We start from the raw sequence: 12,317 nt of genomic DNA on the forward strand, positions 1-12,317 counted from the left end.
AGTTTTCAATTTTAGCTATTACCTACCACCTCCAGCGATTTCTGAACAAGCAAGCAAACGCAGGAGGGTCTCTCGAATAAGCGCTTGTCGGAGCAAGTCGCAGCGATGAGTGCTGCCAGCTTACGATTTACCTACAGATAATTTTGACGAAAGTATGGTACCCATTATCGTTGCTGATGATGATCCCTAACAGGGACTCAAGTGAAGTTCTTCTTTGAGACACTTTAAGAATACTGTCTAATTGAGTTATGTTGTTGAGTTGATACAATCAGCATGAAAGGATTGTACATCGGAAGTGTAATTGTCGCTTAATTTTTATTAATTGCGTTTAGGTAAAAAGCACACAACACAATATTATCGGGTATTTCCTGAAAATTTTACTTGCTTTACCAGCAATCACGGATTCGGTCGTTAAAGCAGTCTAAACACGACTGCATAAATTCTACCGAAACAGATAATCTTTCGCCATTACCCGAAAGTCAACCGAATCACGTTCTTACCTAATTGTCCCTTCACCTGTTCATCCTCGAACTGACGGTGGGTATATTGTTTAGGCTAAGAAAAACAGTCCCAAAATCATTAATTTAATTCAATAACACCAGCCAGCGACTGGAAGTATCTACCTTCCTACTGTCGTTTGCCGTTTGACCGTAAACCAACAAAGGCGTTGAAAATGTCAGCCATAACTTATCATCAGCCAGTCTCGAGAGGGCCGTTGAAGTAGTAGAGAGCAAGACAGCAGCCACCAGCAAGACGTTTGCTGGCTGGTAGCCCTTCGTGGAGCATTCGAATCCTAGAAGAACCGAGGACAGCCCTCGGAGTTGACTGTGTAAAGTCAATCACATTATTACAGTGTTTTTCTTGTAGTAATTTTTTTCCAGGCGTTTTCCCCTCTGTTATTTCTGTGCAGGCTTTACACGCTTTATTAACCCCCTCTTGCCTTGAGGATGATGCTGAAGGAAGTTGTATTCGGAGATAGCGAACGGATTTGTCTTTGAACTAAGCTATATTGGAAATGCTGTGATTATCTAATCTCTTGTTCTGGATTATCACCTTGAGATTTACTAATAAATCTATAATATACAAATGCAAAAAAGTAATATAGAAAAATTAGCTATTTATGGGACCCTGCTTGCAAACATCAAATTGTCTCCTGTAAAAATATCACAACGAAATGTTTTCGGCAAGTTATGACACTATCAAGCTGCTCTAAGGCTTATCCATGCACGTACAGCAGTGTACCGTTTCCGCATATTTGCCAACGTTACTGGCAATAAAAAATATTATTTATTAGTCTGCCTATTTGTCTAGGCCAGCCAAGGCCCCCAACCTACTAGAACCCAGTATCAACATTCAGTTCCAGATGATGCGGCTTTCTCCGACCGCAAGCGCTGCAAGTCGACAGTTTCTCATATTCCGGATGGTTTCTTTTCATTCCAACCAATAAACTGTCCTGCCGTACTCTACAGATAGTCGCTGGAAGAGCGGCAGAATCCTAGAAATAATTTCTTGTAATAGTTTTATTCTTGATGCTGCCGCCCTTATTTGCCACTGTTAATGCAATCCAGCTAAAATTTCCCCTCTCAGAAAAAATGCCACATCTTCATTGTCTGCGCTGTGGAAAAGCATTTAGGGGAAGAAAGCCCCTACATTTACCAGCAGCAGGACCAAGTGGGTGTTGGAGTACGCCATAATCATACTGCCGCCCGTTTCGTGATGATAGATCCACGCACATTCACTTCTCAGTCCCACGAACTATGCATTAGCAATAAGCATTCACAGTCTGTATTGTTGCTGTCGCCGAAGTGCTGGGGCACAGATAGCAGCATGCCATCATTACGATCATCATCACCAGCGTGCGGCAGCATCTCCAATTTTGGTTATTGAATGCAGTCTACATCAGTGCAGCAGCGCGTCGGCGGTAACCGTAGCATTAGCGACAGCGATTTGAAATTTTTTGCTTGCTTCATCCTAACGCGTAGTGGCATTAGAGGGGGGTTGAAGCGCATCGAAACGCATTATGCACAGCTTCAAGGCATTTGGAAAATTGCGCGGACCGACGGTATGCGTGTTGTAGGATTTTTAGTTAGAATTTAATGTGTTATAAATTATCAGGTTTTGAAGGGTATAACTCTTTGATTTTTTGACCGAAGATTTCTTTCTGCAAGTCGGTAGCATTAGTTAGCGCGTATCGCCTGACTGCCTTAAGGTTCCTTTCGTTACCCAATTTTCCCGTTGGCTGTTGGCATGCTATTTAGTTAGCACTCCGCTGAGGTGGGAGAACGTAAACTGGAGGAATAAGGTTCACTAGTGGGAACTATAGTGCGACTTGCATCCACCGATTTCACAACCAATCATCCCGTTTATAAGAATTATGAAATTAGAAAAGTTTTTCGAAAAAGTCTCCAAATTTGTTGAAAAATATTGAAAAGGCTGAACACTCTGACCATTAAAATAAGCGGTCAGCATTAACCACATAAACGGTACAATGCCTTTATAAGCTGAAATTGAATGAACGATCAAAAGCATTCAATCTAACAGAACCCCAGGAATAGATCGTATTTAAATCAATATTGATGGCCACACTGGCCTTTCCGCACCTTCCATCAACCCATTGGTCGCGGATGCTGGAGAAATGTTGACAGTATCTTTCAACGGTGAGTCAGCATCATTCCAGCTTTGTTGACAAAGATTCTAAAAGTGCTTAAAGCTAGTTTATTCCTATTTACTATAAACTATTGGTGAAACTTATAAATTAAACCTAATATTGTGCTTATACTTGGATTCTAGTGCTAACTCTAATCTGTAATCCTAACTAACTGGTAAGGTTGAAATAACTTAAGATTAACTTAAAGCTAACTAAAAATAATCTTAAAATAGGTAGCCTACGCTTACCATAAATTCTGTGCTCAAAGCATTCATACAGAAGCCGCTACGACTGGTGAGAGTTTAAACCAAAATATGTAATAAATATTTCAACTATTTACGCTCTTCTATAAACTTAGGACCTAAACGCTATCTAGATAGTCTATATAGAAACGATAAAGGATTATAAGGCAAACTAAACGTGAGTAAGACATTTAACCTATAAACTGTACAAGATTACTCAGATTATTATACATCTATTGGAAATTATTATTATTACTATAAGTTAAATATGTATATCATTCATAGGCAAATTATATTCTCCCTCTACATTGGATCGTGCGTTTTATTCGCTTCCGGCGGAGAATTATAATTTTGGATATCGCCGTTGAATTAAATTCAACAAAATATAATTTGCGTTTATCGGTGACTATTGGTTCGGTTAATAATGTCCGGTCGCGGTCCGAAGTCAAACGGCAAAGCTAGTAAGAGTGGTCGGTCGGAAGCCAATGATAAGTTGGTTGATAACGGTGTCAATTCTGGTGATAAAAGTGGTGCTGTGGCTATGCGGGATGAACCGGAAGAAATTATCGAAGGGCAATCATGCAAGAGCTGCAGAAATCCAGATACGGAGAATATGGTGCAATGCGATACGTGTGACGGATGGCATCACTACGACTGCGTTGGAGTTACCGATGAAGTTGCGAACGAGAGCTGGAGTTGTACCAACTGCAAAACAGCAAAATGGATCCAGCAAACAAAGTCAACATCAAACGATAACTCAACGGCGCATGTTGTCGGCAGGAATCAGCACGTCCGCAATCGTGCTTCCTCGGTAAAGGAGGGCACCGCAACTCAACACCTATCAACAAAAGAGAGAATCGAATCTGCTCATTCAGACCCGGTAGCAGTATCCGATTCAAAGCGGCAGACGCGGCGGAATTTTCAGAAAGAGCAGCTTCTCGTACCGCAAGTAGAGGGTGTACCAGCCATCGAGTTGGAGAAGGCGCAATCAGAGATCTCGTGTACCTCATCTAAAAGGTCAGCGCGAGCCCGTGCTAAGTTGCAGTTGCAAAAACTACAGGAAGAGCAGGACTTTGAAAAGCAGCAAGCGGAGCGTCGACGTGTGGCAGAGCAACAAGAGGCGGAGAAGCATAAACAATTTTTAAATAAAAAGTATGAGATCCTGGAAGAACTGGCTAGTACCAAAGGATCGAGTCGCTGTTCCAATGGCAGTTTCTCTAAAAGTCGCGTAGAGGATTGGGTGTCCGCGGGGCATGCCCAAATAAATCCTGCCCAGGAGATGCAACCTGAACAATCTCAAATACAACGAGAGCCAGTGCAACAGCAGAATCGCATACGCTTCCAACCCGGGAAACCTCGTCAACGTGAAGAAATGCGTACCCCACTCCCTCCGTTAAATTCGGAAATAGGTTGTCGGTCGACCGAGGAGTGTTCACGATGCTTTAATCCCACCATACAACCACAGTCCACACAAATTCAGCCGAACCGGGCACAAATGCCCCCCATGAATTCAACGGCCCTGGGTAATCGACCCAGTAACACAGTAGGCCACGTCAATAGTACGATGGACGAAGATGCTCTGTTACACCATCTAAGCATTACCGATGAACAGCGGGAGGGGCAAGATCCGTTCCAGCTTTCTCGCTCCCAAATTGCCGCAAGGCAAGCAGTCTCAAGAGACTTACCCACGTTCTCCGGAAACCCGGAAGACTGGCCCATCTTCTTATCCATGCTAAATAGCACGACTGCTATGTGTGGATTTACAGAAGAGGAAAACATTGTGCGACTACAAAAGAGCCTGAAAGGGAAAGCATATGAAGCCGTCAAGTGCAGGTTAATGCATCCCGGGAATTTCAACGGAATAGTCGACACACTAAAAATGTTGTATGGTCAGCCGGAAATCATCGTACATTCGTTGATTGAAAAAATCAGTTGTCTGCCTGCTGTTCGTGAGGAGAAACTCGAGACTCTAGTCGATTTTGCAGTAAATGTACAGAACTTTTGTGCTACGGTCGAGTCGTGCGGCCTTGAGGAATATATGTTCAACGTGAGCCTACTGCATCAGCTCGTCGGCAAATTATCATCGAATATAAGACTTAGCTGGGCCCAATACCGGAGAACACAATCGAAGGTCAATTTAGCAACATTCAGTGCATGGTTATACTCCCTTGCGGAAGCAGCGAGTTCCGTTACGTTTCCTTACCAAGCGACACCAACACGAACTGAGGTTCGTAAAACCACCAAAAAAGAAACATACCTCAACGCGCATTCCGAAGCGAATTCAGAATATGAAACTGATCGAAGCGACAGTCTCAAACTACCAGAAGCTACCTTCTCAGCAAATGAAAGATGTCCCGTTTGCAAAGGAATTTGCAAATCAGCTGCCACATGTGAGCGGTTTCAGGAGCTCTCCAGAGATTCCAAGTGGGCCGTAGTTCGAGAGTTTGTACTATGTCGAACTTGTCTCCGCAAACACAAGGGTAGTTGCAAGGCGAAGCCCTGCGGCAAAGACGGTTGCTCATTCCGGCACCACGAGCTGTTACACAATGATGCGACGGAACAGCTGAAAGGCACTGCAGCTAAAACCGAACACGAGCAATCTCCGCAGCCCAGTACTAGCAAGTCCGGCTGCAATACTCATCAAACAACCGCCAGTTCAGTACTGTTCCGTTACCTTCCAGTGGTGCTGTACGGAGACAAACGAGCAGTGCACACATACGCCTTCCTGGACGATGGATCGGCACTTACACTGCTAGACCAGGAGCTTGCCAATGAGCTGCAGCTAGACGGGACCGTTAGCCCTCTGTGTCTTCGGTGGACTGCAGGAACCGAGCGGCATGAAGCCGAATCTCGCATCTGTAATCTCCAAATTGCTGGTGTCACTGATAAAGACAGGAAGTTCCTCATGAATGGCGTCAGAACGGTGAAAGAGCTGTTGCTGCCACAGCAAACATTGAACATGGTTGAATTGTCGCAGTTGTATCCTCACCTTCGGGGTCTGCCGATCGATTCATATAGTAACGCTCGGCCGCGGATTCTCATAGGAATGAAGCACGCCAAGCTCAGTCTTGGCTTGAAGAACCGTGAAGGCGAGAGCGGTCACCCAATTGCCATAAAAACTCGACTCGGTTGGACGGTATGCGGAGGATGGGGCTCTGAAACCAATACGAGTCTACACCACTACACATTCCACATTTGTCCTTGTGATAAGAAGACTGATGACGAGCTACACCAAGCCATGAAGGAATACTTCGCACTAGATAGCCTCGGAGTGGCCAAATCTGAGAAGCCGCTTTTGTCCGTGGAAGATGAGCGGGCACTATCAATGCTTCAAGCGTTGACCCGCTATAAACGTGGCCGATATGAGACCGGTTTACTGTGGCGGTACGATGACACCCGACTACCCGACAGTCGTGCAATGGCGTTGCGGCGATTTCAGTGCCTGAAGAAGCGAATGGAGAAGGATCCGGAAATGGCAAGAACACTGCAAGCGAAGATCAGTGACTACGTGGAGAAAGGCTACATTCGAAAGCTCACCACTGAAGAGGTCAACCAGAAAACGCAAAGACGCTGGTACTTGCCGATCTTTCCCGTTACCAACCCAAACAAGCCTGGGAAAGTGCGGATTGTGTGGGATGCCGCGGCTATCGCCTACGGAACATCCCTGAACTCAGCGTTGCTGAAAGGACCAGACCTATTACGCTCACTCCTTGCGATTTTACTTCAGTTCCGAGAGCGGCGCATCGGACTGTCCGGTGATATACGTGAAATGTTTCACCAGGTGCTAATCCGACCCGAAGATCAACCGTGCCAGTGTTTCTTCTGGATGAACGAGAACGGAGAGATGGCGGTGTACGTGATGCGAGTGATGACATTCGGGGCATGCTGCTCTCCAAGCACTGCTCAGTTCGTGAAAAACACGAATGCTGAAAGTTTTGCGGACAAGTACCCCGCTGCTTGCGAAGCTATCATCAAATCCCACTATGTCGATGATATGCTAGTTAGCGTGGATACCGAAGAACAAGCCATCGTGTTGGCAAAGGACGTTAGGTACGTCCATGAGCAGGGCGGCTTCGAAATCAGAAACTGGGTAAGCAACTCGAAGAAGGTGCTCACCGCGCTGCAGGAAATCGACACCGAAGAGAAGTGTCTCGACCTGTCTCCAGAGCTGGCCACAGAGAAGGTATTAGGTATGTGGTGGAACACTACCGACGATGTCTTTACATATAAGGTGGGTTGGAACCGCTACGATGCGCCTCTGCTGGAAGGTCAACGACGCCCCACAAAGCGAGAGGTGCTGCGTGTCCTAATGACCATCTTCGACCCGCTTGGTTTGGTCTCCCACTTTCTTTCGTTCCTGAAGATTCTCCTCCAAGAAATCTGGCGATCCGGCGTGCAGTGGGACGAAGAAATCGACGACAACGCGTACACAAAGTGGCAACTATGGTTGCAAGTTCTACCCCGGCTTGAACATGTTCGCGTTCCTCGGTGCTACAACTCCGGATATCCCCCAGAGAAGGCCGACGATGTACAGCTACACACGATGGTCGACGCCAGCGAGAACGGTATGGCCGCCGCCTGCTATCTACGATTCAGCAATTGCGGAACCATAATTTGCTCCATCGTCGCTGCTAAATCGAGAGTCGCACCACTAAAATTTACGTCGATCCCTAGAATGGAACTAGCTGCTGCAGTCCTTGGGGCCCGCTTAGCGCGCACCGTGGAAGAAACACTGTCTTTCCGAATCTACAGAAAAGTATACTGGACCGATTCCAGAGATGTTCTTTGCTGGATCAATTCTGACCATCGTCGTTACAGTCCATACGTGGGCCATCGGATTAGTGAGATCATCGAAATATCAGAACCGCGCGAATGGAGGTGGGTGCCGAGCAAGTTAAACTGCGCCGACGATGCCACTAAGTGGAGTAGTTTACCAGACATGTCTTCCGATCATCGCTGGTTTAAAGGAGCCGACTTTCTCTGGCGCGCGGAAGAAAATTGGCCACCAATACCAACCATGAGTGGATCAACTGATATCGAACTGCGCCCTTCGTTTCTGGCTGTTCATACACCGTCAGAGCCTGTCATCGATGTCAGCAATTATTCAAACTGGCAGAGACTCGTTAAAATTACTGCCCTTCTTCATCGCTTCGTTTACAACTGCCGCCTTAAACATGCCAAGATATTGATTCGCACGGGACCACTTACAGCAAGTGAACTGCTCATCGCCGAGCGCTCGCTTATACGGCTCGGTCAACGGGAAATGTACCCTGACGAGATCGCTGCCCTCCAGAAAATCCAAAATTCGGACTCAAGCACAAACACCGTTTTGAAAACAAGCCCACTCTACCAACTAACACCATGGTTAGACGAATACGGAGTTATGCGCATGCGGACGCGTATTGCTGCCTGTCAGTACGCCACTAATGACGCAAAGCAGCCGGTTATTCTACACCAAAAACATCACACCACCACTCTACTAATAGCACACTACCACCTCAAATACCATCACCAAAACCATGAAACCGTCATAAACGAAATACGGCAGAAGTACCACATCGCTCATCTCCGCGCCCGTTACCAGCAAGTCAGGAAGGCCTGCCAACGGTGCAAGAACCAGCACGTTTCGCCTAGTCCACCGTTCATGGCCGATCTTCCACCAGCTCGCCTTGCTGCCTTCTCACGACCGTTCACTCATACGGGGATGGACTACTTCGGGCCGATCGAGGTCGTCGTGGGGCGAAGAATCGAAAAGCGTTGGGGAATGTTAGCCACCTGCCTGACGGTGCGAGCAATCCACATCGAGGTTGTGTATTCGCTAAGCACAAGCTCATGCATAATGGCGATTCGCAATTTCATTAACCGCCGCGGCACCCCGCAAAGAATATACAGTGACCGTGGCACAAACTTCGTGGGTGCAAATCGAGAGCTGAGGCAGCTCAACGACGCACTCAATCAACAGGAGCTGATGAAAGAGTTTGCTAGGAATGGTATAGAATGGACGTTCAACCCACCACTATCGCCGCACATGGGCGGCAGCTGGGAGCGACTCATCCGCACCGTTAAAAATAACCTGGTGACAGTCTGCTCCGTGAAAAGACCATCCGACGAAGTCCTTCGCAACCTGCTATCGGAAGTAGAAAACACCGTTAACTCACGTCCACTGACACACGTGCCGATAGACGAGGATTCGGGCCCGGCGCTTACGCCGAATGATTTCTTGCTCGGCTCGTCCAATGGCTCGAAACCGCTTAGTATTCTCGACGACAGCGGTGCCATCCTTCGGCAGAATTGGTGCACGTCGCAGGTTCTAGCGAACCAGTTCTGGAAACGCTGGGTATCGGATTACCTGCCTGAGATTACTCGCCGCACTAAGTGGTTTCGTCACTCGAAACCGATCGCTGTGGGCGACATAGTTGTCATCACCGATAATAGCATGCCCCGTAACTGCTGGCCGAAAGGAAAGATCATCAATACTAAGGTTAGCAAGGATGGTCAGGTTCGTTGTGCAACAGTGAGAACAGCCAATGGAGTTTACGAGCGTCCGACATCGAAGCTCGCCGTGCTAGACGTCCGGTGCGACGGAGAGTAAGCCAACCTGGGGTTGGCGTACCCTGGGGGGAGTGTTGGCCACACTGGCCTTTCCGCACCTTCCATCAACCCATTGGTCGCGGATGCTGGAGAAATGTTGACAGTATCTTTCAACGGTGAGTCAGCATCATTCCAGCTTTGTTGACAAAGATTCTAAAAGTGCTTAAAGCTAGTTTATTCCTATTTACTATAAACTATTGGTGAAACTTATAAATTAAACCTAATATTGTGCTTATACTTGGATTCTAGTGCTAACTCTAATCTGTAATCCTAACTAACTGGTAAGGTTGAAATAACTTAAGATTAACTTAAAGCTAACTAAAAATAATCTTAAAATAGGTAGCCTACGCTTACCATAAATTCTGTGCTCAAAGCATTCATACAGAAGCCGCTACGACTGGTGAGAGTTTAAACCAAAATATGTAATAAATATTTCAACTATTTACGCTCTTCTATAAACTTAGGACCTAAACGCTATCTAGATAGTCTATATAGAAACGATAAAGGATTATAAGGCAAACTAAACGTGAGTAAGACATTTAACCTATAAACTGTACAAGATTACTCAGATTATTATACATCTATTGGAAATTATTATTATTACTATAAGTTAAATATGTATATCATTCATAGGCAAATTATATTCTCCCTCTACATTGGATCGTGCGTTTTATTCGCTTCCGGCGGAGAATTATAATTTTGGATATCGCCGTTGAATTAAATTCAACAAATATGCTTCATACTAATGCAACCTTACGAGACCTGCGAAATGACCCTGAACTTCTGCGACAACAAGTCAGATTCCATACTAACTGTCATATCACAACATAGCACAACGCTCCAAATATTTACATTGGGCTACACCGACAATTTTCAAGACTCTGAACTATGGGTGTTTGTTAACTTAGAAAAGGCATTCAACTTACTCAACCTGGAAAACATCTCGTGTCCATCTCATCGAGGCTGAATAGGGGATGTTGGCTGGTAAACGGCTTGGTAATGCGTACCATCGGTGCTTTGTGCACTGGGCATAAAATAGACCCCACAGTGGTTCACAGCCTCTTACCTAGCAACTCCTACCCCTACCTCCTCGTGGTACCAGCCGAGATACGAGCAACCTCGGTGGAGATCGGGTAAACAACCGCGGTAGAAACCAAGGTCGTATGCTGACAGGGGAGGAGGGCTCCTTCGAGCTACGTTGGCCCTCCGGCGATACTGTGAGGTTGGTTGCGGGCTTTGCAAGCCTGAACCACTAAAATCGACAAAGACCTAGGCGACGAAAACGGACTAACGATTGAAAATTGGGAACATGGAACTGTCGGTCTCTAAATTTCCTCGGAAGTACCCACGTTCTTTCTAAAGAAGTGAAGAGCCGCAAGGTTCGATATCGTAGCGCTGCAGGAGGTATGCTGGAAAGGAACGATGGTACGTACGTATAAAGATGGTCATACCAACTACCACAGCTGCGGCAATACACACGAGCTGAGCACGGCTTTTATAGTGATGGGCGAGACGCAGAAGCGGGTGATCAGGTGGTGGCCGATCAACCCCCGAATGTGCAGATTAAGAATCAAGGGCCGATTCTTCAATATAAGCATAATTAACATGGACAGCTCTCACCTCGAAAGTACCGATAATGACAAAGACGAATTCTACGCGCAGTTGGAGCGTGAATACGACCGCTTCCCAAGACATGATGTCAAAATTAACATCGGGGACTGTAATGCTCAGGTTGGTCAGGAGGATGAATTTAAACCGGTGATTGGACGGTTTAGCGCCCACCCGCAAACGAACGAAAACGGTCTAAGACTTGTCGACTTCGCCGCCTCCAAGAACATGGCCATACGTAGTACCTTCTTCCAGCATAACTTTTACCATCGGTACACCTGGAGATCACCCAACAAGACAGAATCACAAATCGACCACGTTCTGATAGATGGTCGGCACTTTTCAGACATTATTGGCGTCAGAACCTATCCGGGCACTAACATTAATTCGAATCATGTGAACAACATACGAACCGCCGCCCGCCAGAGTATAATCTAGCGCGACTGAAGCAACCGAAGGTCGCCGAAAACTACGCGTTATCTCTCGAAACCGCGCTGCCGGATGAGGGTGAGCTGGATGAAACTCCTCTTGAACACTGGTGGAATGTCGTGAACACAGCCATTAACAGCGTAGTGGAGAACGTCCTAGGCGGTGTGGCACCGAATCGACGGAACAAATGGTTTGACGAGGAATGCCAGCATATATTGGTCCACAAGAACGCAGTGTGAGTACAAATGCTGCGTAGAGCCACCCATCAGAATGTGGAGCGATACAAACAGAAGCGGAGGTAGCAAACCCGACTCTTCAAGGAGAAGAAGCGCCGCCAAGAGGAGAAGGAGTGCGAAGGACTCGAACAGCTGTACCGCTTTCACGACACACGGAAATTCTATCAGAGACTCAAAGGCTTCGTGCCGCGGGCCGAAATGTTCAGAGATAAAGATGGAGGTATTTTGACTGACGAACGTGCGGTGATCGAAAAATGGAAGCAGCACTACGATGAACACCTGAATGCCGTGCAGGCGGAAGACCATGATAGCGGAGGAAGTGACCACATTGGTGCAGCAAGCAACGAAGATGTGCCACCCTCATTGATAAGGGAAGTTAAAGAAGCCATCCAGCGGCTGAAGAACAAAAAAGCAGCGGGAAAGGATGGCATTGGAGAAGAACTTATTAAAATGGGCCCGGACAAGTTGACCGGCTGTCTGCATCAACTGATTGTCAAGATTTGGGATACGGAACGACTACCGGAGGAGTGACAAGACGGGGTTATCTGCCCTATCTAAGAGAAA

General features: G+C 46.6%; 1 protein-coding gene across 2 annotated transcripts; it reads left to right on the plus strand.

The window, feature by feature from the left end:
• The first annotated feature begins 8,021 nt into the window (after nt 1-8,021).
• On the plus strand, nt 8,022-10,197 carry LOC128737495 (uncharacterized). 2 transcript variants are annotated; one of them, XM_053832137.1, is made up of 3 exons: nt 8,022-9,596; nt 9,945-10,006; nt 10,114-10,197. In XM_053832137.1, exon 1 carries the CDS (start codon nt 8,153-8,155, stop codon nt 9,479-9,481), a length of 1,329 nt encoding a protein of 442 aa, XP_053688112.1. In that variant the 5' UTR covers nt 8,022-8,152; the 3' UTR covers nt 9,482-9,596; nt 9,945-10,006; nt 10,114-10,197. The 2 variants fall into 2 exon arrangements, 1 of the variants encoding a protein (XP_053688112.1); XR_008412034.1 differs by lacking the exon at nt 8,022-9,596 and adding an exon at nt 9,834-9,880.
• Nucleotides 10,198-12,317: the final 2,120 nt, after the last annotated feature.

The sequence above is a fragment of the Sabethes cyaneus genome, chromosome 2 (assembly GCF_943734655.1).
Source record: "Sabethes cyaneus chromosome 2, idSabCyanKW18_F2, whole genome shotgun sequence".
NCBI lineage: Eukaryota > Metazoa > Arthropoda > Insecta > Diptera > Culicidae > Sabethes > Sabethes cyaneus.

Coding starts and splice junctions, on each gene's coding strand:
- LOC128737495 (XM_053832137.1), top strand. CDS start 8,153: ATGTACCCTGACGAGATCGCTGCCCTCCAGAAAATCCAAAATTCGGAC.